This window comes from Barbus barbus (genome assembly GCF_936440315.1).
Source record: "Barbus barbus genome assembly, chromosome: 2".
Lineage (NCBI taxonomy): Eukaryota > Metazoa > Chordata > Actinopteri > Cypriniformes > Cyprinidae > Barbus > Barbus barbus.
Window position 1 is genome coordinate 22,980,708 of NC_136730.1, and position 26,604 is coordinate 23,007,311.

At 39.8% G+C, this 26,604-nt stretch overlaps 1 protein-coding gene across 1 annotated transcript; it reads right to left on the minus strand.

Annotated features, from left to right (window-relative positions):
• Positions 1-1,776: 1,776 nt before the first annotated feature.
• On the minus strand, positions 1,777-26,604 carry LOC306882348 (asc-type amino acid transporter 1-like). Its single transcript, XM_079436901.1, has 11 exons — positions 26,367-26,604; positions 22,470-22,674; positions 22,003-22,154; positions 11,023-11,148; positions 7,043-7,196; positions 5,725-5,848; positions 5,540-5,643; positions 5,355-5,451; positions 4,411-4,560; positions 4,128-4,305; positions 1,777-4,034 (listed from the first exon to the last, which is right to left on the minus strand). The coding sequence occupies exons 1-11, from the start codon at positions 26,512-26,514 to the stop codon at positions 3,937-3,939; spliced, it is 1,536 nt and encodes a 511-aa protein (XP_079293027.1). The 5' UTR covers positions 26,515-26,604; the 3' UTR covers positions 1,777-3,936.

A 26,604-nucleotide genomic window follows, 5' to 3' on the forward strand; every position in this document is an offset into this window, starting at 1 on the left:
ACTTCAGAGATGATCTCTCACCTCCCCAACGCCTTATAAGAGATTCACCGTGTCGCCCGCCGAGGGAAATGTTCCTGCGCTCATTTCATTTCTATCTGAACCAGCCAGTTGTCTCAGAATTCTACTTATTACATTCAGATCTGAATGTTTGAATGTTGGTTGTGCTCTACATTAATAGATTTTTACCTCTTATATTATACATACACTACCGTTCAGAAGGTTGAGGTCGGCGAGATATTTTTTTGAAAGTTGAAAGTTTTTGAAAGTCTTTTATCCTCACCAAGGTATTTATTTAGTTCAGAAATACAGTGAAAACGGTAATATTGTGAAATATTATTAGAATCTAAACCAGCTGTTTTCTGCTTTAATATAAATGTAATTTATTTCTGTGATGTCAAAGCTGATTTTTCAGCAGCCAGTACTCGTCTTCAGTGTCACACGATCATTAAGAAATCTTTTGTATATTTGCTGCTCAATAATTATTATCGGTTGTGCTGCTTTCTTGCTAAATAAAATAATCGATTTCTTTAAAAAAAAAATGTCCTGACCCCAAACCTTGCAATGGTAGTGTAGTTTTATACCCTGAGACTACTGGAGCTGTTTGCTGATTTAGTGATGATCTATATGAGCTTTTTGTATTTTAGGTTTGTTTTGTTAGTCTGGCTACCAGACTGTAATATCATGGCAGGTCCACCATTGGCATTAATGTTAAGAAGCTTATTCCCCATGCAAAAGACGGTGGGTCTTTCTTGAAGGGAAGCAGAACTCAGGGATTGTATAATGGTTCATGAAAGATAAGCAGTTAACCTGGATGCCCTTGTTAACAGCTGTAGTCTATAGTTGTACTGAGAAGTACTGCTGCCTCAGTTGAGTTCTGAAGCCATCAGGACATCACAGAGTCGTGGGAAAATGGCTCAATAATCACATTTGTGCTTGAGCTCACACACATTGGTGTCTTTGTTTTTCATATCAGCCGTTAAAATTTAATCTGCATTCATGCATTTTGTACTTGAGAGACTTATTTGCCAGTAAAATTACGATGCTTCCATAGACTTTTCATGTATGTTCTGTTAATAAATGTAGTGCTACATCCTCAGTGCAAGTCACACTTGCTGCTTTAGCACATTTGGTCCTGGTCCAAGCTTGGAAATAAGAACTAATAAAACTAAACTAAAAAGCTGGTCCGATCTCTGAAGGGTCAGTCTGTTCCTTCCTTTCATTCTGTCTGTTGGCTGACTGCCTGTTATTTCACACATTTCCATTCTCCATGTTCTGAAAGCAGGATCCTCTTGTCTGATCCCATAGGTTTAAGAATGTGCCATTTCAGAGATTGACAGATTTTAAAGAATCGCAGATGTTTTAATACATTGTGAAGCCTTTAGATTCAGTGCCATTATAGAGCACTTTCTGTCTTGTCATTTGTTGGGTTCAGTTGAAATGGCTGAAGATTAAAGCACTTCTAAGAGACTTTACTTGCGACATCCATCATTACTTATTTGACATTTTTTAATAGTGTATTTTATGTTCTGTGAAATTCAAGTAAAATCCAATAGAAGAGATCAATGAACACATGCCACACTAAATTATTTTAGCATTATTCGGCCAGCAGCTTGAAATCCTAGAGACCAGTGGTTCTTAACCTTTTTGACTCGAAGGCCACCCATTGTTTGACCACAAGAATTGACCATGATTGATTTTGTGTTTAAAATAGTTTTGAAGAACTGTATGTTATAATGTATTAAAATAAATTATTTAGATTTTTTTTTTTAGCATTTTAATTGCGTTACATTCATATATTTAATTTAAATAATGGTAAGTCATCCCGTGCCCCTCTTTGAAGTTTACTGAGGCCCCCTGATTGAGAACCACTGTCCTAGACTGACTTTTTTCCTCTTTTTAATTTTCATTGCAATCTATGGTTGCCTTGAATATATTTTGTAAATTAGATTTTTTTTCCTCCTCCAATCTGGTGGTGTGTGGTTGGTAATGGTCAAGGTTGCTACGTTTGAAAAGGTTTTGATGTATTTCATTTGCTGGAAGGATGAAAAAACTGTTTACCTTTCATTAAATCCACATTTCTTCATTAGATATTCAGACTAACTTATTGTTATCGGGATAAAGTGTAGTCATTCATAAACCTAATCTTCCCCAATGTATGCAATTACCCCCTTTGCATATAGACCAGGGGCCGTATAACAGAAACGTCCTGTTAAAAGTATGAAGATCCTAGTTACTAAACAGATATGATTCTAGAGTTAGTGTATTTAGTATGTTTCTTCTCCAATGGTAATTTCTGTCAGGGGATATCTCATTTCATAATTTCTTTCTTGCAATATAATGGCTACTTTTCTGAAATGAGGCAGACTCAATGATATATGTGACCGACAAATGTAGCCTCATGTCTTTACTCAAACACACACATAGTAATACAATTATTTGCAACCTTTTCCAGAATTAAATTTAATGTGCTAATATTGTTATTGATAAACACCTTTTAAGTTTTTTTTTTTTTTTTACAAAACACAATTATATCGGCATACATATCTGTAGTGCATACAATATGAAACATATGTATAATTAATACAAACGCCTAACAGGAATGCGATCTCACAATGAATCCTTGATATATTTGAAACTTTAAGCAATATTTACATTAAGATTCCCCTGTGCTGTGAATTTCAACGTGCCGTGAGCCATGTGAGCATGAACACTGCTAGTCTGACGGACATCACTGACACTGAGCTGGACCCATGGAAAGAGAAGAGCACTGGGGTGTTCTTAATGGTTGTGAATGGGGGTCAAGAAAGATATAACCAGAAGAGGGCGCTCAAGTGACGTTCAAGTGCAAAATCGCTAATCACAACTTCAGATCCAAACTCAAAATCTGTTTGAAGGACTTTGGGGTTTTGGTGGTCAGTTTAAAACGAATAAATGGATATTATAGCTGTTGCATAGTTCAGTGGAATGTCCATGGTAAGTGCCCAGAATAAATGCATCCCAGTCAAAATAGACAAATGCCTTGGTTATCTAAAGGCATTCATCTCCTTTTTGGACAACAGTTGAAAGTGTCTGGCTAAGAGGATTTTTTTTTAAAATGTAAAGCACCTTTTATGTAAATAACGTTATCCGAGAAGAATGAACTTGGAACATCCCATGGTTCCTATCATTAGCATAAGGTTAAGAGATTGGCAGTGCTAATAAGTGCTGGGGCAGAGCCTCTGTTAAACAGTGGCAGGAGATTGTTGCTTATTCAGGAAGCAAGGCAATAAGTTTATTGTGCAATATGAGCTAAAAATTTGTAAAGTAAATTAAAGTGCCTAGACTATTCTTGCATAGACATTTTGAGCACAGCTAGACGTTCCTACTTTTTTGCTTGAGGGAGTCAGTAATTATTAGGAGGGACGAGAGGACAAGGCCTAATCTTCAAGGTGAAAAAGTTCAGACTCACAAATGGGAGTTTAGATTTCAGACTGGGTTAAGAGGCAAACAGGCTTCAACAAGTCCCCTTCTGCTCACTTACAGGGGGGTTACTATTAAAAAGTCTACTTAAAGTAAAGATAAAAACATAAAAAACAGAGCGAGATCCTGTAAGGCACATGAGAATACACCAACAGTTCTCAAAAATTGAACAACTCCCAGAGAAAACATGAAGAGGTCAAGGGAATTCATCTCCTACAGGACAGGAGGAGGGTGCGTTCAATAACAAGGTGATGTCCGAACAAATGTATGTGAGGGAAGAACAGTTACAACTAAGAAATGTGACGTCTGAGCGAGAAAACATAAAACTTCTGTTTCTTCTGCTGTGATGGCTGAGTCTCAGAGGAGTTTCTGGGGAGCATCTCCTCACGCACAGCATCAGACAAGGAAAACACTCAAAAACGGATGGAAAACAGGTCTTTGCTATTCCAAAAAGGAGTGCGAGGAGTCCTCTGCCACTCACAGCTCTGATTTCTCTGTAAGAGGCTGTATTTCAGAAGGATCATCCTGAGGGAACACCACATAACACAACTTCTGCCCCAGATAGGTGACTCTCTCTAAAAAACATGTAAATTTACAGATGTCAGATGGGTTTTCATTGCAGAGTGCTAACAAAACAATGCAAAGCAGTTTTGGCTGGTCTTACTCACCCACTGCACTGGAAACACAGCGTGGTTTGTTCTTCCACTGCACTCCAATGAAGTAGATGGGGACTCCAGTGAGCATGATCACCAGGCCCATGCCACACACCACTGGCTCCGAGTACAGACTGAAGCCCAGTAACACTGCCCAGAACACTAGATAGCTGCAAGGGACCAACAAGTTTACCTGCGCGAAGTTAGAGAAGAAGAGGGAGGTGAATACCACCTAAACACTGACCAACCAATCTACATCACTCTTCCTGATGAGGTCTGTAGGTGGCGATTGAAGTACCTTGATGGGTCGGACCAGTTTGGGTTTCTTCCATCTGTAGTACAGCAGCCCAGCTATAGTGACTCCATATGAGAGGTAGTTTATAAATGACACATAGTTTATGAGGTTATGCGTGTCCCCAATGCACAGAATCACTATGGTCGCCGTGCACTATGGAGAACAAGAGGACACTATGGACATATTGTATGCTGCAGTTCTCAGTCTTTTTGACTCAAAGGCCCTCACTGTCCAACACAATATTCGAAGGGCCATATTGGCCAGAGATATACTTTCTCTGGTATTTCTTCTGTAATTCTGACAACATTTTCAACCCATCCAGGTATTTTTATGCAAATTTTAAGATATTGCTTAAAAAACTGGAAATAGCAAGGAATGGAAATGTCAATATGCGCATAAAATCGTAAAATGTGCAAAAATTGTCTATGTTCTCAATTTAAGCGGACGTTATCCAATAAGATGTATTTCCACCATTGTGAAAAAACAACGATGGAAACAAGATGTTTTGGGACATATTTTAATCTATATGCTATATTAACTAAACTTTCAAATGCGCTTGATCCGAGTCGTTGAATGTTGATGTCAAGCAAATCTGTTAAGTATAAACGGGCTTTTCCCAAATGTTTCAACTGGACAGTTATTTTCTTGTAAAAGGGGCACATAACCAGCAATGTTTAAACCCTGTTTTACTACTGTGGTTGATTGACAGGTGAGTAGGCGGTCCTTTACTGTTGTCCAGAACACAACAGGACAGATTAGCTAGTGTTTATACAACAAATTCAGTACAACCACATGAGATTTCTATTACCCCTAAATGTGGTTTGTGTGATCTGTACACAAAACATTCTGGACCCGTTTAGACCTGAATCGGATCAACCAAATCTTTCAGACTGAAAGCAGTGTTGTGTTGCATGAGCTTTGTGTGCGAAAAGCTCTTTCTCTCTCACACAAATGAGTAGGGCAGGGATTGGTGTGCAGTTCTTAAGGTGAATCATAGCCAGCAGGTAGGGCAGGTGACCCTCTCTGGCACCTGAGAAACACAACCTGTGGAGGATGGACAATGAAGCCAGTTTTAGTTTAAAGTTTTAAGGGTTGCTGTATTATGCCAGTTTATGCTCAAATATTTCTGTACCTAGAAGATGTAAACAAGTATCCATTGATCCCCCCAAAGGTGGAAAGAGCTACAGAGATGGGCATCACCCAGGAGAACACTCCCAGCAGCTTCTCTCCAAATGTCTGCAACACAAATTTAACAAAGCACCTAATAGATGGTACGTTGTTTTAGCAGAATATGCCAGAAGAGGTCAGAGAACTCACCACAGCGACAGCGTTTGACTCCAGCAACTCTTGAGGAGACATGGCGGAGAAGTACGCAATGTTGGTGAGAGTATAGACGAGCGTCACCAGGGGGATGGAGATGTAGATTGCACGTGGAAGGTTCCTAGAACAGAAACCACACCATAAAATATATGCTGAAAGAGTTACCTAAGGTATTGTATTTCAAGTAGCATTTGTTATGTGCATACTATATGGGAAAGTCATGGCCTAATGGTTAGAGTCGGCCTTGTAACCAAAAGGTTGCGGGTTCGAGTCTCGGGCCAGCAGGAATTGTAGGTGGGGGGAGTGAATGTCCAGCGCTCTCTCCACCCTCAATACCACGACTGAGGTGCCCTTGAGCAAGGCACCGAACCCCCAACTGCTCCCCGGGCGCTGCAGCATAAAATGGCTGCCCACTGCTCCGGGTGTATGTTCACGGTGTGTGTGTGTTCACTGCTGTGTGTGTGCACGTTGGATGGGTTAAATGCAGAGCACGAATTCCGAGTATGGGTTACCATACTTGGCTGAATGTCACTTCACTTCATAATGCATACTTTTAGTTCAAGAGAAGGTGCCTTGAGAGTACCAACATGTTTGATATGTAACAGTATCATTTTTACATTACATTTTATTATTATTTTTCATATTTAAAATTTTAATTTTTTTATATTTTCATTACATTTACATTTTTGTTGACTGTCTTTTAATTCATTGCCCAGATTATTCTTGAGAAAACATGGCTAGTGTTTGGCAACAGAAGCGCTGTTTCTGCCATCCAACCGTGCTTGAAACACAGAAAGCATCTCAAATAGCCAAGTAATCCTTTCTGTGACCTATTTTGTGCATTTCTGACAACTTGAGAACTTTTGAGGATGGTTTGGAATCTGTGAACAATACGGTACTTGAAGCTACGCGACATGAATGTATTATGCAGATTACAATACTTTTTTGTTTCACTAGTGGCTGCTTTTACAGTTGCTGTATTTATTGTCACTTGGTGATTGAAGGTATTTGTCAGTTATTTGCGATTTGGGGATTGAAAGCTTCTTTTACATAGGCTTATTTAGGCTTACGGTCACTGTGGTTTGTGTTAAACATGGCCCATGCATGTGTTCCCGTTTGTGCACTATGCTGTGCGGCCGTTGTTCGACTGCACTTTGTTAACGGAGAACAAAGATTATTTACTCTGTAGTAACCATACTAAAACACGTACATCTCCTCACCAGGCCCCCTAGGCATGTTGGGGCCCCAGGCATCTGCCTCTATTGCCTGTTAGATGGGCCGGCCATGATTGTGATATAGACTGTAAAAGACTTACTTGCGAGGCTCAACCACCTCTTCAGTGACGTAATTCAGGAAGTTCCATCCACTGTAGGCAAATGAGGCCTGCAGGAAGGCCAGAGCAATCTGCCCCACCGACGGATCCTTTATGAACTCAAACGCTGTCTGGGGCTCCAATGCATCATAGTGTCCTAGAGAGAAAATACAGAAAATATGCTTATGACCTCAGGGTTGTAATTGAATGCTGTATATTTCAGATGCTCTTGGAAATAATCTGTTCATATTGACACTCAAGTGTCATCAATTTGATTTCATTATTCCACTAGATAGTCAAAGCCTCCAAAAAGCCTTTCTCTCTCCTGTCACTCAAGTGTGAAACTGTACTGCTTAGCTCTCTCGTTTATTCAATTCCTTCTCTTGTCAGTTTAGTGAATGTCTCCAGACAAGCTCGCCAAAAAAAAATAAAGTCTTCCCATAATTGGGTCATAGCCATTACCTGCAACTCTAGACTCAGAACAGTGCACAACAAAGCATGACTAAGCACCACTGCTTTATTGTAACAGCACACAGTTGTGTTACAAGTCACACAAAGATCACATTGTTAAAACTATTCTGCAAATTGAGGCGAAAATTGCCATTTTGCTACGGTCTTAGCTTAGTTTGTTGTGAACTGCCTAAAGTATAGGAGTCATCTTAATAAGCTATCATTTTCTGATTCAATTAACTAGAGTTCATTGCATTGACTAAGTTTGAACCTATTAGAATGCAAAATAAAGGTTTTAATAGTGAGTTTTCTAAAGGCTGGAATGCAATACACAACTTTTGTTGTGTTTGGAATGACTTGAAAGTCTGGTGCAACCCGAATTCCGGAAATGTTAGAACGTTTTTTACATTTGAATAAAATTAAAACTAAAAGACTAAAATCACATGAGACAATATTTTATTCACAATAGAACATAGATAACACAACAAATGTTTAAACTGAGAATTATTTACAATTTTATGCACAAAATGAGCTCATTTCAAATTTGATGCCTGCTACCGGTCTCAAAATAGTTTGGACGGGGGCATGTTTACCATGGTGTAGCTTCTCCTCTTCTTTTCAAACAGTTTGAAGACGTCTGGGCATCGAGGTTATGAGTTTCTGGAGTTCTGATGTTGGAATTTGGTCCCATTCTTGCCTGATATCGGTTTCTAGCTGCTGAAGAGTTTGTGGTCGTCTTTAACTTTTTTTTGTTTAATGATGCAACAAATGTTCTCTATAAGTGAAAGATCTGGACTGCAGGCAGGCCAATTCAGCACCCGGACTCTTCTACTATGAAGCCATGCTATTGCAATAGATGCAGTATGTGGTTTTGCATTGTCCTGCTGAAATACACATCATCTGGAGGGGAGCATATGTTGCTCTAAAACCTTTATATACCTTTCAGCATTCATAGTGCCTTCCAAAACATGCAAGCTGTCCATACCATATGTACTTATGCACCCCCATACCATCAGAGATGCTGGCTTTTGAACTGAACGCTGATAACACGCTGGAAGGTCTCCCTCCTCTTTACCCTGGAGGACACGGTGTCTGTGATTTCCAACAAGAATGTCAAATTTGGACTCGTCTGACCATAGAACACTTTTCCACTTTGAAACAGTCCATTTTAAATGAGCCTTGGCCCACAGGACACGACAGCGCTTCTGGACCATGTTCACATATGGCTTACTTTTTGGATGATAGAGCTTTAGTTGGCATCTGCAGATGGCACGGCGGATTGTTTACCGACAGTGGTTTCTAGAAGTATTCCTGGGCCCATTTAGTAATGTCAATGACAGAATCATGCCTATGAGTGATGCAGTGTCATCTGACGGCCCGAAGACCACGGGCATCCAACAAAGGTCTTCGGCCTGGTCCTTTACGCACAGAGATTTCTCCAGTTTCTCTGAAACTTTTGATGATGTTATGCACTGTGATGATGAGCCTTTGCAATTTGACGTTGAGGAATGTTGTTTTTAAAGTATTCCACAATCTTTTTACACACTCTTTCACAGATTGGAGAGCCTCAGCCTATCTTTACTTTTGAGAGACTCTGCCTCTCTAAGACATCCCTTTTATGTTACAGACCTGATATCAATTAACTTAGTTGCTAGATGTTCTCCCAGCTGAATCTTTTCAAAATTTCTTGCTTTTTCACCCCTTTGTTGCCCCCGTGCCAACTTTTTTGAGATCTGTAGCAGACATCAAATTTTAAATGAGCTAATTTAGTGGATAAGTGTAAAATTTCTCTGTTTAAACATTTGTTATGTTATCTATGTTATATTGTGAATAAAATATTGGCTCGTGATTTGAAAGTCTTTTAGTTTTCATTTTATTCAAATTTAAAAAACGTCATAACATTTCCGGAATTTGGGTTGTAGTTATGTAGTGCATAGGGTTGTGACGGTGAGGAAATGTTCTCACCGGTTAATCGGCGTGTGACAACACCGGTAATACCGGTATCACCGTGGTGGTGGGGGGGGGGGTCGTTTTCCCTCTTTCCTTCGGTTTTAAATAGCTTGTAAGCTCCGTGTGCATTTTACTTTCACTTTTAAATTAGCGGCAATTCAGCATCAATTGCTTATTCAAATCAAAAAACAACTAAATACAACGCAGAACATATAACTTTTAATAGCAAAACAAATAAAACTACACCATGCTATATGCCTAATATAAAATAACAAATTCCAGAATAGGTAAATCTGATCTGTGATGCGCTAATTTTAATGTCTGTTCTCTAACTGAACTAAATGATTTTTATTACTATTAAAAAAATCTAAATGACGGTGAGGGATGGTGTCGTGGTGGGCAAGTGACGGTGTTGACCGTCTATCACAGCAAGCCTAGTAGTGCATGGTGTCCAGTTTTTCTCTGTAGTAAGGTGTCCAGATGTGCCACTTTCTGGGGACACGTTCAGCACAGGATTTCTAAGTTTCCTAAAATAACCAGGTGTTTACTAGAGCTAGAGAGCAGACCAGACGGCTCCTTATGTCTTCGAATCACTCTTGCATTACTTTGATGTCATACAACGATAAATCGGCACAGTGCAAACAACCAACACCTGGTTATTTTAAGCAATTTAGAAATCCTGTGCACGTCTGGTCACCTTAATCTGCAGCCATTTCCAAAGTCGGCAGGTGTATGATGTCTGATATCGGCAAGTTTTTTAAAACCAGATTAGATTTTAAAAGTTGTGCCCTTGAGCAAAGCACTTAACCGCAGGATGCTTCACTGTAAATCACTTTGATCAAGTAAGTATCAGGAGTGCATTTCCCTGAAAGCAACTATGGTCACAAGTTCTATCCTCACCAATAGAGTTCAATGGAATTAACGACCACAGTTAGCTTGCTTTTGGGCAATGCACCCTTGCATAATAACGCATAATACAAGATCTACCACTAGATGTCACTATTGAAAAAAATTGGAGTTAAAGGAATGGTTTTCCCCAAAACCTGCAGAAGAATAAACAACATCAGGGTGAGTGAATAATGACAGAATTTTTATTATTCATGAGATGTTAGCATATTCCAAGAGGGTTTAAGCTTTAGAAGCAATGGGTTTAGATGGATTTCTTTTTTTTTTTTTAAATAGCCTATTATTTGTTTGTTTACTGTATTATATCAGTGCTCTGTGCCATTTAAGGTGAATACTTATCAATTTAATCTGGAATATATAAAGTTTTTTTCCATCGTATTTTGGACTGAATGCATCTGTTCATTTGTTCAGGAAACGCGTTATATTGCTTATCTGTGCTACAGTTTGGCCAATCAATTGAAAGTGAAGGGAAAAATCAATACAGTATAGAATTGTGATAGCCTTAATTTTAATAAGTAATGTCACTGCACATTTATATAATTTAAGATGCTTTGATACTTACATACTGCATCGATTTTAATGTTAGACAGCACAAACCATTTTTTTCAGATAAAGTTGCATGTTTCATTTAAAACAATGGCTGGCAAGAACGTAAGTGTTAAGTGTACTTGACACACCTTTGCCAATCTGGATCATTCCCACTACAATGATGAGGACAAGGGCCAGCAGTTTCCCCACAGTGAAAATATCTTGGATCCGTGTCGCCCAGCGCACACTGGAGCAGTTCACCCAAGTCAGGAACACTGTAAACACACAGTGAACACACAGTTATTCATTCACATATTCCAGACTCGCAGTTTAAAAAATGTTCAGATGTTTTAACAAAGAGCTTTTTCACCAAAAAACAAAAATAAACTCTTAAGTGTCATGGGGACAAATCAGGTTGTGACACAGCAATGGAAGCAGTGTGATTTTGTTGGCACAGCAGCACTAACTGGTCACATGGTCCATTTTCATTAGTTTGAAGAGGGGAAATAAAGATCACATGCAACTTATTTTACTGCTGCAGGCAAAACGCTAACCCACACTAAACGCTAAATGGCTAACCCATGCTAAACGCTAAACGGTTCTCGACTAACGGCCAGGGCCCACTCAGCACACTTCCAAGGGAACCTCAAGATAATTTAATAATTGAAAATAAGAAAAAGTACACATTAAAATCAGCTAAAACAACTAAAAATATTATTTTAATTCAACTTCTCAGCAACTTTATTTTTGTCTTGGAATATCTTATAGTGTGATTTCTAGACCTGAAAAAAAAATCAACTTACAAAAATCTTAAAATCCTGTAGGCAATTTTTATAATAAATATAAACTCAGAAATAAACAAACGTCCCTTTTCATGGTAGTTCAATGAACCATAAACAATTATTGCACACGCACCTTTGAAACATTCCTAAAGACACTTATAGTTTACAGACGATAGGCAATGAAGGTCACAGTTATATTCACTTAGGACATAAAAGACCATAACTACTGAGTCTGAAAAACACCAGAAGAAAGATCTTCCTGATCGCCTGTGTGAACATGCCATAGACCTGCTGCAGGGAGGCATGAGGACTCCAGATGTAGCCAGAGCAATAAACTGCAATGTCTGTAATGTACGATGCATAAGACAATGCTACAGGCAGACAGGAAGATCAGCTAATCGTCCTTGCAGTGGAAAACCATGTGTATCCATGTGTCCCTGTTCGCGAACTTGCAAATGCATTGTTGGAAGAGCATGTAACATCTCACATCAAGAACTGACAAATCTGGTGAAGTCCATGATGATAAGATGCACTGTTAATGCAGCTAGTGGCCACACCAGATACTCACTATCAATTCTGATGTCAACCTTTACTCGTTAATCCATTTCTGTTTATCAAATGCCTGCAAGACTTTAATTCAGTTTATGAACTCAGTTGTTGAAATGTTAATACAATTTTTTTCACATGTTAAGAAATTTGCACTAAATAAAAGCAGTTGAATGTGGAAAGACGTTTATGGTTATGCTTGTCAAGCTCTAAAATATTTAATAAGGTAAGATTTGTAAATCACTAATGACTTGAAAAATAATGCAAATTCATTGGTTAAAAAAAATCAGAGCCTTGAAAAACATACAGCTTTTAAAACTTTAGGAATCCTGAAATGTAATTTACACAAACTAGAAGTGTCAGGTATTCAAATATTGTTGTGAACAATGAAGGGCTTCGGATTGATACAGTTACCTTACAGATTTATTTGATATCTTTACGCATTACAATTGGGAAACAAAAAAAAGAGTACCTTATCAAGGGGCATCAATACAAAGCAGACTAAAGCTGACAGATTAAAAAAGTAAAACTACACTATACATTCACGGACGGAAGTACAGGCGTTAGAGGCCATTGCTTGTCTGTACATCTGTGTTTGAGGTTAGGGGCTTCTGTGTTGAGCCGCATTGTGTAACAGCTCCGGTGTAGATCCGGTACACAGAGGTCCGTCTCCAGGGCTTGATGGCACAGTATACCCAGGCATGCTGAGGGAGACACTGGGCAAAGGGGAGACGGGTTACCCCCACTCATCCATCAATGGCCGGAATTACCCACCCACACATGCAAACACATGCAGGGCATCTGTCAGACCCCCCTAGACAAACAGCTTCCGATGCCCCACAACAAAACAGCCCAGACGCCAGCTGAATTTTTGGCGAGAGTAGGAAGTCGACAAGAGAGGCTCACGGCCTGCAAACTAACAGCTAACCTGCACAACTTCATCAGCTCATGTGATCCTGAGCTCAACACACACCACCTGTCAACCTTCATGCCCAGACAGCATTCAGTGAATCTTTTTAAAATTCAGTCTTTGGTGATGAGTTTTCTGCAGACCAGTCAAGCTCTTCCACACTGACTGAATCAATCATGTCTTTTTGAACCGTGTCTTATACACAGAGGCACTGACATTTTAGAACCGAAAAGGGTCCTGTCCAAACTGTTGCTATAAAATTAGAAGCACACAATTCCCTAGAATATCATTATATGCTTCAACATTAAGATTTACACTCATAGAAATTACTAAGGTAGTCAAACATTTTCATTAGAAGGGGCTGACCCAATACTTTTGGCAATATAGTGTAGCAACTTGTATAAGAGATAGTTCACCCAATAATATTGTTCTCATGTTGTTTTAAACTATGACCCTTTACCATAATGCACATAATTAATAATAACATACATTACTACAAAATATGCGGAGACAGGTGTTATCCATTTTATATGATAGGTTTCAGAGCACTACAGTGTTTGCCATGAGTTTTGTTTCCTCTTGTTTGGCTTTAACGGATCTGACTCCAGCTCCTTCTTGTTTTGTATCACAGTGCAGAAGTGACTAAGGGTGGCCAAATGAAGTTAATTGAACACAAAGCTAATGAGAGGAGAATTCTAATGAAGTGCTAACAGCCTTTAAATCTGCAAAATACAACCACTCACTTCAAACCCCCGAGAGGGGCATCCCTCTGCAGCTAATTGACCGATAAAGCCAACAAAAGATGCACTAAATACACAAATATGTGCAAACACTACAACTCTCTGTGCCCAAAGCCTGAAATAAGTGTTTTTCATGTTTACTCAGTATTGAAAATGGCAGGCTTTTTAAAGTTTTATTAAAAAAGACATTCATTTAAAAAAAGAAAAAATGAAGTGACCAGCATATGTGGGAATTTCTTAAAAATGCTTGAAAAAACATTGTTTTATTTAATCTTTTTGATGGTTTTTTGATTTGTATTGTCCTTTTACGTCTTTGGCAGGATTTATGTATTTATGAATGTTTTTGAAATAATATTGCAGACATGAGCAACAAGAATTGAGTCACATGAACAGGTCTTTCAATCTCTGGAGTGTGTGGCCTTTACAGGAGAAGCTTTCCACACACTCATAAACCAATAAAAAGGTACAAAGCATTAGAACAGTAAACTAACTGTCATTAAGGACTGCGTGTCCTCTCACAGCTCCACATCTATTATCAAATTCGCTGATGATACTGTGGTTCTGGGCCTCATCTCCAACAATGATGAGACTGCATACTTGGATGAGGTAGAGAGACTCACATCATGGTGCCAGGACAACTGTTTCTCTGTAAGACTGTACCCCCTGCGACAGCTGAGGAAATTCAGGGTCTCACAAGCAGTCCTGAAAACTTCCTATTTAGGGACCATAGAAAGTGTATTGACTCAGTGCATCTCAGTGTGGTATGGAAACAGCTCCAATCAGGACTGCAAAGCACTACAGAGAGTTGTGCGCTTAGCTGAGCACATCTCAGGGTCTGCTCTCCCCTCTATGCAGGACATCTACCTCAAACGCTGCAAAAGTAGAGCTGTTAAAATCATCAAGGACTCAAATCACCCTGGTAACCATCTATTCACTTTGCTTCCATCTGGTAAGCGCTTCCGTAGCCTGATGGCAAAGACTGAGAGACTTAGGAGGAGCTTCTTCCCCCAGGCCATCAGGCTCCTAAACTCTAACTCTGTCATAACATCACTTGACTCCATGTAATTGTAAATATCACTATATCAATAAGCTATTCATAATTTTCTCTACCTCATATTGCTGCTATTTAAATACCCTGTACAACTTTTTTGCACATTCTTTTGCACATTCCTCTTATATTACTATTTAAGTCAACAAGACCTGACTTACATTTCACTGCTGGTTATACTCTGTATAATTGTGTATGTGACGAATAAAAATCTTGAATCTTGAATCTTGAGAGCTTGTGACATTCATTCAGAACATTCAGAAGGGGAGGGCAAATATAACACATGGTGCAATATAGACAAATTCTCACACAGTGCAACTAAGACCACTCACTCGCACATAACTAGGGGTTCATGCAAAGGTTTCCAAATGCATCAGTTTACCATTAAAAATATCCACAGCTGCATCAACACAGACAGCTAGAAAAAACCTGTACAAACTAGGGTTGTGTATTTACTAAGCATGTTCCTGAATTTCAATAATCAATTGTTGTATTTGCCATTGCATTTGATATACAGAAGATTTAATCAAATTTCTTTCATTTTTTAGAGAATGGTGAAAGAACACTTAATTGCCCACCAATTCATATTGCTGTCAATATTTATTTTAGAATTTATTATTAAAAAATTAAAGTAGTTAATTTTGTGTAGTTACAAATTTTGTGTTACGGCTGCATTTTTGATTGAGTTGTAATCCAGTAAATCGCATGTCATTTTACAAAACAAATTTCCTGTGGGCATGCCCACTTCAATTCACATTCAAACTATGAACAGAAAGGGAGCTATTATTTTACAATGCAAGGGGCATTTTTGTGGAAACCGTATGTGAAAAATCGGTGCTAAGTGTGTGAAGACCTTAGGTGATTTCCTGAGGTCTTTGAATGTCTCATCTTATTTCAGGGTATTTACTTGGTCTAAAGGTTAATGGCAGACAGTGGGAGGGTGCGTGTTAGAACTGTGCCCTTCCTAAGCATGACACACACTCCAAGCGGCTTATCAAAAGATCATAATTCGCTCCTCATTTGTCAGGTTCAACGGTATTTTAGCGGCATTCACAAAGTCCCGCCTTTATGCTCTTGTCCATCAAAGAGCACTGGGGTAACTAGGGCAACCACAATGTCCCCAAACAATACACAATACTGAGGAGACGCCTACATGTTCCGCCAGCTCAAAGCCTGGCACCATTAGGGAGTCTGACGCCACACAGCCTGAGGATCAGGTGCCCTAATACCATGACATCGATACCAACCTCACCCAGCTATCCAGACTCAAACAAATGCGCTCCCCGAATATCTGGCTAATTGGAAGAGAGTGCAGTGATTTGGGATGCAGGTCTAGCATCCTTTGATAGGGCACATACATGAGGTGTGTTCCTTAAATAGAGCCACCGGCAATCGTCACTGTGCTCTTTGGAGTATGTTTGACTCAAAGCTTTTGTTGGCTGTTCTTCAGGAGAGCTTCTGGAGTCTGCTGCCAAAAATAGGGATGGATGGCTCAGTTCAGCCATTACTGTGTGCCATGTACTCTACATACAACACACACAAAATACAATCTGAAATATGTAAACAATAGTAATATAAGGACATCTTTGTAACTTATACTCAAAAAGGTGCACATTAGTACCTTAGAGTACCAATATGTACAACTATGAAACTTTTTGGGGTAAATAAGGTACAAAGATGTGCTTTTAAGGGTACTGTCCCAGTGACAAGCTGTTGTATTTCTTTCTTTTTCTTTTTTCTATCTTTCTTTCCTTCTATTTTACAATCATATATAATAATATAATCATAAAGTATATTAAGCAAAAAGGTATGATTAAAAATAAAACCTGTCAATTAGACAAGAGTTAACTGAAAAAAAACAACAACAAAAAACAGGGTTAGTCACGGGGCTCTACTGAAACAAACACACATTCACACACGCCTTGACATACATTTGACTGGTTTATCTCCACCAGCTCCAAAAATATCCTGCCACGTGCCTACCAGTGTTAAATTCTAGGATCAAGATTGAAGTGGTCTATATACACACAAGGTAGAGATTGAGAAAGAGAGAAAGACAGAATGAAGGACAAAGTAGACTCATCAATTGAATTCAATTCTAAATGCACTAGGGGTGAACTATACAGTATGTTGACACCATATTAAAGGTTTTTTAATTTAACAGCATTGATGGATATTGGATATATAATTGTTAATGCTCTATTTTTACATTTAGATTACCTTTGCTGTCATCAAATACTCATTAAAGGCAGGGTAAGCGATTTTTCAAAAACGTTTTAAAACGCGCTGCAACAGCTAAAGCCTGCCTACACTGGACGAGTGTATATCAGGCGAGAGTGTAGTTGTTTAAAACTCAAATCTGCGGTTTATTTATAAAGACAGCGCCTATTTGAAAATGTGCTTCGCCGATTTCGGAGACGTGAGCTCCATGCGATCACCGGGCGCTCATTGCTTATGTATCCCGAAGAGAGGAGCATAACCTCGGCTAGTCCTTCTGACATTTGCTGCTGGCTCTGATGTCTCTGTAGTGGTTGAACATAAGATATAATTTGTTTTGGGTAAATCTAACAGGTGATCTTTGGTCTTTATTCTGTTGTTCTATTAATATGTTAAAATGAAAATAAAACCGGCAATGTTTGATATAATATTTTGTTTCATTGTAATGTATGTATGTCCCCTGAACTACATTTCTGCGGCTGTTAATATGTTTAAATGAAAACGAAATGAGGCTGTGGTGTTTAATATATTTTGTCTGTAAATACAGTGAGGAAGATTGCAGCAGCCAAGGCGAGCTGACTGACGTTATCAAGTATGCTGCTCTTTGCAGAATTACCGGACTTGTGTCGTTCCATCCGCGGGAGTTCACACTCCAGAGTCTAACTCGTTAAGTCCGAACTACCAAAGATGCAAGGCAGAAATTTGCGTACTTGGTATTGAGAAACGCGTGCAGACCTAACGTTAAGTCACCAGACTATTTGCCTAATCTTCTCAGTAGTTTAGACCACGATGGAAACGCAGACAGCAACAGGTCTGGGGGGAAAAAAGTTCCTGGGATATATTGTTCCAGGTAATTTCAGTGGAAAAGTGGCTTATGTTTCACAGAACTAATCGTTGCCTGGGTTGCGTAGGCTACGTATATGTGGGGCGGATCTGTCAAAATAGGGGCGATACACTTTTGGGGTAGGGGTGTGTTTGTTTTGGTGATTTCAAATATCAACACTGGCTTCCCGAAATCGCTTACCCTGCCTTTAAAGATTATCTTTAAAAACACTAACAATTTTGATCCAAGATGACGGCGTGGTCAGACGCAGCGGCTACTCCAGGTTCCAAAGACGGTGCTTTTATGTCTTTTAATGTCGCCTGTTCATCTCCAAATAGTGTCAGTTTACCGCTAATTCATAAGGAAATCACTCCAAAACTCATTTATGATCGCTAAAGTCTTTTGGATATCGGCAACGCATACAAACACCAACTCTCGCCGGCGGCTACTGAGAAGCTACGAGGACTTTGTTTACTGCTGAAGCCGGAGCTCGAGACCGTGGCCTCGCCTACTGACGCTACCCGCACAAGGCAGCGTCGCAAGCGGTGTGAGAGAGGACAGAAGCGCGGTAAGCGCGGAGGTATACGAGCTAGGCTAAGAGCTAACCCCACAAGACCGTCTCTTCCAACACTCATGCTCTCAGACGTTCGCTCTCTGGAAAACAAACTGGACCTAATTCAACTCAGTCGGTCTACACAGCATGAGGCAAGGGATTGTTGTGTGTTTGTTTTCACTGAAATATGGCTAAACGACAACATCCCGACAACTCTGCCATTCAGCAGCACGGGCTAACCAGCTTCCGAGCAGATAGAGATTCATCACTATCTGGTAAGACCCGCGGAGGTGGCTTGTGTGTAAAGACTGGTGTAACAATGCTGCGGTATTATCAAAACACTGTTCATCGCTACCTCGACCATTCTACCTGCCGCAGGAGTTCACGGCCATTGTTATTGTCGTGGTTTACATTCCCCCGTGTGCAAACGCTAAGGACGTGCTTCGTGAACTGTATAGCGCCATTAGCGAACAACAAACAAATAACCCTGACGGCTTTTTCATCATAGCCGGTGACTTCAACCATGCAAACCTAAAGACAGTTTTACCAAAGTTCTACCAACATGTGAACTTTGCAACAAGGGGAAACAACACAAACAAAGAAAAACAGAGAAAAACACATACAAAGCTGAACCCCGCCCCCCACCTCGGGTACTCTGACCACATCTCTGTTATGCTAATACCAACATATTAGTTTCACTTCTCAAACTTGCCAAACCGGTTCAAAAGCAGATCACAGTATGGCCAGACAATACCACCTCAGCACTGCAGGACTGCTTCCAGGACACAGACTGGAACATGTTTAAAGAGGCAGCCACCTACAACAAGTACACTGAAACTTTGACTGCTTACATCAAAAAGTGCATAGATGATGTGACAGTCACCAAGACCATTAATACACGTGCTAACCTGAAGCCATGGATGACAGCAGAGGTTCATGGGCTGCTAAAGACCAGAGATGAAGCATTCAGATCAGGAGACAAAGCAGCCCTCAAAACAGCAAGAGCCAATCTGTCTCATGGCATCAAGAAGGCAAAACAACAATATGCTAAAAAAATCAATGCAACTTCATAGACAGTAAAGACACTCGGTCGCAAGCCATTCAGACCATCACTGACTACAAGCCCCCACCACAGGCCAGTGACGATGACACATCCTTACCAGATGCACTCAACCACTTCTACTCACGATTTGAAATACAGAACGACACACCTGCACAGAAACTACTCACATCTCCAAACGACCAGGTACTCTGTCTCTCTCCAGCCGATGTAAGGAAGACCCTGTCCCGGATTAACCCACGAAAGGCTGCGGGCCCTGACAACATACCTGGACATGTACTGAGAGACTGTGCTGCACAGCTGACAGATGTCCTAACAGACATCTTCAATACCTCGCTGAGCCAGGCAGTCGTCCCCACGTGTCTCAAATCCACCTCCATAATTCCAATACCAAAGAAGTCACCCATGTCCTGTCTGAATGACTATCGTCCCATAGCACTGACCCCAATCATGATGAAGTGCTTTGAGAGGTTAGTCATGCATCACATCAAGTCCAGTCTCCAAAACACACTGGACCCATTCCAGTTTGCATACCGTCCAAACCGTTCCACGGACGATGCAATATCCACCACTCTCCACCTAGCTCTTACTCACCTGGAACAGAAAGACTCTTTTGTAAGAATGCCGTTCATCGACTTCAGCTCAGCATTCAACACTATAATCCCACAACAGCTCATCCACAAACTAAACTTGCTGGGCCTTAACACCTCCCTCTGTAATTGGATCCTGGACTTTTTAACTGCAAGACCTCAGTCAGTCCGTGTCGGCCGCAACTCCTCCAGCACTACCACACTGAGCACAAGGCTGTGTGCTCAGCTTGCTGCTCTTCACGCTGCTGACTCACGACTGCACTGCCAAGTCCAGCTCCAACCGCATCATCGAGTTTGCTGATGACACAACTGTGGTAGGCCTCATCAGCAACAACGATGAAATGCTCTACAGAGAGGAAGTGGCACAGCTGGCGAAATGGTGTGGTGCTAACAACCTGTCCCTCAATGTGAGTAAGACAAAAGAGGTTGTGATGGACTTCAGGAGAAACTCTGTTGACCACCCCCCACTGACCATCGATGGCTCAACTGTGGAGAGAGTCGGCAGCACTAAATTCCTGGGGGTGCACATCTCAGAGGATCTCACCTGGACCACCAACGTCACGTCACTCAACAAGAAGGGACAACAGCGCCTCCACTTTCTCCGCCGGCTGAAAAGGGCAAGTCTCCCGCCACCCATCCTCACCACTTTCTACAGGGGCACCATTGAGAGTGTGCTGACCACCTGCATCACTGGCCTTCAGCATCGTGAAAGACCCCACCCACCCCTCCCACAACCTCTTCCAGCTCCTACCATCAGGTAGAAGGTACCGGAGTATCAAAGCTCGCTCTGTCAGATTGCTCAACAGCTTTTTTCCCCAGGCTGTGAGAGCTCTTAACTCCTATCTCCCTGTCCCCCTCTGACCCCCACCCCCCACCCAACTCATTAATACAGTTGACAACTTTTCCTAAGTGCAATTCTGAGTGTGCTACAAACAGGTGAGTGGGCTATACAAACCACCTGTAGTAACGCACTCATCCCACTACATTCACACTAGACACTTTCTATGAACACTCTCTGCTACAAAGACTCAATAAGAGAATGTTTACTTGAGCATTGCACTACAAATCTTTTAGCACTATGCGCTGCTTCCCACAAAATCTCTCTTTAATCTGCACAACAATTTAATGTACGAAATATAATTTTTTTTTTTTTTGCACAATTTCATGTACAGTATATATGTAAAGTTCTTGTACAGTCTCAGTTTGCGTATGTCTAGGCAACTAGGTATAGTAGTTATAGTATTTATAGTATATGTATAGTCAGATGGTCTATTTTTGTGTCAGATGCTCTATTGTTTTTAGAGTTTGTTTTTTCTTATACTTGCATTGTTGTGTGTTTATCTTATGTTTAACTATGTAGCACCGTGGTCCTGCGAGACACGACATTTCGTTCCACTATATGTCCACACATGTAGCAGAATGACAATAAAGCTCAACTTGACTTGACTTGACTTTAATAACACTATTACAGGTAATCACCACAACCCTACAGAGGATAAGCAGTTTGGAAAATAAATGGATGGATGGATTACATGTAATCTTCAGCAAATCTTCAAATATAATTTTTTCATTTAAAACCAATAATTGTATTTTTTATGGGTTTATTTAATTTATTAGTCCAGAATTTTCATATCTGCTATTTCTTGCTCATCAACCATGAAAATAATTATTGGCCAAAATTTGAATTATCAGATACATTTTTTATAAAGGTGCATCCCTAGTATGTACATCATTTCTATCAACTGATTTGCTATAACTAGAAAATTTTAATTAAGCGGTCGTATGACGGTAGTACCAAATCAGAGCTGACCTGCAAAAGCAGAAAACTGCATTATTACTCATGGTGTGTGCTTTACTCACAGACACAGGTGGCTGAGAGGAGCCGGGTGGCGATGTATGGAGGCAGGCAGTTAAGGAAGGCAGGCTGCAGCACATAGTTGGAGAAGGTGAGCGCAATCACAGCCAGAGTTGTTGGGTACATAATCAACACAGCACTCCACAGCAACAAGAATCTGCGAAACATAAACAAATGGCCATCTTTATCATCACCAATACAAAACAGTTAGCGTTGCATCTGAGCGAGCAAGTAAACACATGTGAATCTCCCCAAGGAGAAGTTCTTCTATGTGTTTCTCACACAAACTGATACATCCACATTGACATTTAGGCATTTGGCAAACACTTTGATCAAAATAAATTAATATTGCATCTGTTCATGCATTTCCTGGGAATCCAACCAATGACCTTTGCATTGTTAGTGCCATGCTGTACTGTTTGAGCTACATGAATGCTGAGTGTAACACTATGGAGGCCAACAATAGACCTACCCCACCAGTCCCCCGAAGATCTCAGTCACGTATGAGTAGTCTCCACCTGATTTGGGGATGGTGACGCCCAACTCGGCATAGCAAAGAGATCCCAAGGCACAGATTCCTCCTCCTAGAACCCACACGATGAGTGAGAACCCCACACTACCTGCATGATCTAGAACCCCCTTTGGAGAGATGAAGATCCCTGAGCCAATGATGTTGCCTGAAAAAAAACAAAACAAGAATAAGCAAGGGGTTGTTTAGTCTTCATATATTGTTCAGTCTAAAATAAACTACATTACTGGACTGAATTACGAGCCCTTCACCTCAAGACATGATTGGTTTTCTGTATCAGAAATAAATAGACATAAAAAATCTTATTGCCAATTAAGTGCATGGGAATATTTAAGTGAGATTTTAATTATGCAGTCTATCTCTTGCTTTTATATCAGTTTCTTACTTGAAATATCTGTTTAAAAAATATTTATTAAAAATCTGCAATCTTGATGAGTTTTTTTCAGTGCAAGACAATGTGTTCTAAAAGATCTGTTCTCGCAGCTGTCAAAACGCTGCTGCACATTCCAGGCAAACAGACATGAAAAATAAGATCAACAATGTTAGAATCAACATCAGTTGTGAAATCCAAGATGAAAGTCCAGTATCCAGTAAAAGTTAAATGTTCTGTATCACTGCGTATACGTCTTAGTCAAACCACCCTGAGCATATGCAGTGCCTGAATGATTATGCCTCAGGAAACTTAAACAAAAGAGTTTCAATTATATGAGGCTCAGCCACAGCTATGGGCAGAAGCATTATGTAATCTTTTTGGGTTCTCTCTTTTGTCTGCGGGTGTTCACATTAAATAGAATTTGGTAGTATTGTGAGTGGATGTGAATGTTTGCTTCCAGCGCCTCAGAACTCCATAGAGGATAAGGCAATAAAGTTGACGAGACAGAGCCCAGCGCATCTCAAAAACACTCAGTCAAATAAAGCTCAAAGCTCCTGAATGAAGTTCATGGGTTCACACTACACCACACTTGACTCTGACTGGTCATACAACTCACAGCATAACAAAACTATGTCCGCTTGGCTGATTAACAGAAGTATTAACTCCGCCTTGTGTAGTGGTGGAAAGAATACAAAATAATTGTACTTAAGTTAAAATATTGCTACTTAAGGAAAAAATTAACTTGAGTACAAGTAAAAGTACTGAAAAATAAGTAAGAGTAAAAAAGTAGTTAGCTGAAAAACTACTCAAGTTACTGCATTATCTAGTTTTACCCAAACTGAGGCAAAGTGAGCATTATGGAGCATTAAACATTTTCATGCCATTTCCATTTTGCAAGAAGAATTGCGATTCCATTTGTGTTTTGTCAGGTTAGAGAGTGAAAATGCAAATGGTAATGCAAGAATTGTGTTTGGATTATGTCACTATTTGTTCATTCACATCTGAAAATACATTTTCAATTCCTTTGGAAAATAGATCCAATTATCCTTCCATACGAGTCAGACTGGTCTGTTTTTGCCTGAAGCTCAGGGCTCCACCCCAGTAATTTGAAAAGGGCTCGTCAAATACCAGCTTTTTTGTACTTTGTACTTTGGTGAAAAATAAAAATAGTGAAGTTGAATACTTTATTTTTATTCAACTCAAGTAAAAGTAAAAGTACAATTCAATTTTACTCAGGAAAGTAAAAAAAATGTACTAAAGTATTTGTAATTAGTTACTTTCCACCTCTTGCCTTGTGTCAGTTCCAAAATTTGGACACACCCCCTGGATATTAAATCATTTTTTGTCATCTTAAAAAAAAAGATTATCTTAAAAAACTGATTTCAGGCCATTTGTTACTCTGCTCTCTAGATACGACTATTGACAAACTAATTTTAGTCAACCACTAGTTTAATTAAGCTTTAACTCTACAGAATTGCTAAGGGTAAATGAGGTTTCACTGTGTCCACATTACTTAAAGAAGAAAATAAACTGCACTGGCAAAGAAATGTGTTAAGTGACTGATAAAATTTGTTATTGACCTTGAGTAATATCAGGAGGACATTCTATCACAGAGAAACTTTCCCATGGTCAGGAGGTAAATAAGTCACCAGTTAAATTTCAGCAGTTATTTTGCCTCTTCAAAATCCTTCACAAGCTGAATCTGCAATTCTATACTCTATACTTAAAGGTCCTTGTCAGATCAATGTCAAACATTTAAAGTAGTGAAGGGCTGTGAACAAAACTGTGTCAGTCCTACCTGTAAAGCCACTAAACCATAAACATAACTGAAATCAACAGCTGCACCTGCAGTATGTTGATGTTCCACAGGGAAACCAACCTCAAAAAAGGAATCACTTTCACCGGATCGTACTACAGTGAGGTCAAGGCCATAATCAAACAGTTAACATTATATCTTAATCCCTTAGGCCCTGTTTCACAGACAAGGTTTAGACTAAACCAGGATTAGGCCATTGTTAGGAAATTTAAGTAATTTTTATTTACATGCCTTAGAAAAAACATTACTGGTGTGCCTCTATAGACAAAAAAAGGCACTGATATATTTTAAGATCAGTCAGTGCAAGTTTCATTCAGTTAAAACAACTCAGACTTACACTTTAGTCTGGGAATAGTCTTAAACCTTGTCTGTGAAACCGGGGATTAATCTTGTTTATATATCTCTATTAAAACCTTGTGTGAACTGTACCTTTTATCCTGGACAATAAAGGTGGAACCCTGCTTTTGTTGCTAATTCTTTAAAGTAAGTTCCTGTATTGAAACTGATTTTTAACAAATAAAAATATGGCAAAAAAATATTCGCTGGAGTAAAAAGTGTGATCTCCTTGATACTATAGGGCTGATATAAGGCTTCAGGAAGAACAGCCAAATATCACTGTTATGAGAGACACATTACAAATTAAATTAACAAAAATACAAAGGCATAGTGTCAATCTTTTTAAAGCTTCCATTAGATGAACATCATCTGAATAACAAAATATCTCACACTGTTTTGTTGAAGATCATCAGCTCACATTCAAATGAATAGTTTGCATTACAATACTGTAAAATGTATTGTATACAGTGAATATACATACACACTGAGGATTATTCATCGGATGGATGTGCCTAGCACACTAATTATAAAATGATGCCTAAAGTTTTTGTGCTTGTGTTTAATTTTGAGGATGTTATTACATAAGAAAATCTGAATCTGAATTGTGATGTAGGATATTTTTCGGTCAAAACTCATTTAATCTTATACCATGATTTACTGACTACAGTAAACATTTACATCTTGCAGTGTGTGTAATCCTACAGATAGATGACATCCATAACACGAGACCGAAGGCAACAGCACGATTTTGCTTAGTCTGCACGAAAGTCTACTTTAATTTTATATTTTCCACTGCAGTGTATATAGCAACGGAGTCTTATATGGTGGGTTTGTTCAAGGCACGTGAAGGACAAGTGTAGTGGGCTGTAGCCACGTAAGCGCGGAGTTACATTTCAGCCTGATTCTCCTCCTCAATGATGCAATCCGCGCTCTGATGAACAGAGTCTGATGGAGACTACTGTAAGCAGCGGCATGGCACGAGGCGCTCTTCTCTACGGATACCAAGCAAGGTTTGGACTGTTGTCCTAACAAAGTAAGACAGCCGTACAGCGTGACGATATAAGTACTGAGACCTAGTTTTTAATACTTTAATTTTCACCACGAGCACTCAACGTTTAGAGCGAAGCGCATTACTGATAGCGGATGTGCACTGATATCATTAAAGATAAGGAATATCAAAGAGTGAGGGCTGAAGATGTATAGCGGAAAGAGAAACAGAGAGTGATAAAATGACAGACAAAGGAACATGCAGAGAGAAAGTTGAAGCTGGTTAGAGCGCACGCGCTGGCATATTATATATAAGGAAACATCTCACCAATAATTATGGCGCACGCGCTCAAGAGACCAATTTCTTTTTTAAGAGTCACTCTGTCCGTAGATCCACTTTTGTTTCCTCCGGAGTCTAACATCTTCTGTTGCTCCGTTTTCGCGCAGTTTCTCCGGTTCGTTTCAGTTCCATTCATTTGCGCGGCTGTTCAAGAAAACTGCATCTGTATCCGCGCCCGGTCTCATATAGCGAGGTGATGCAGGACGCAAGGCGCTCACGCATGCGC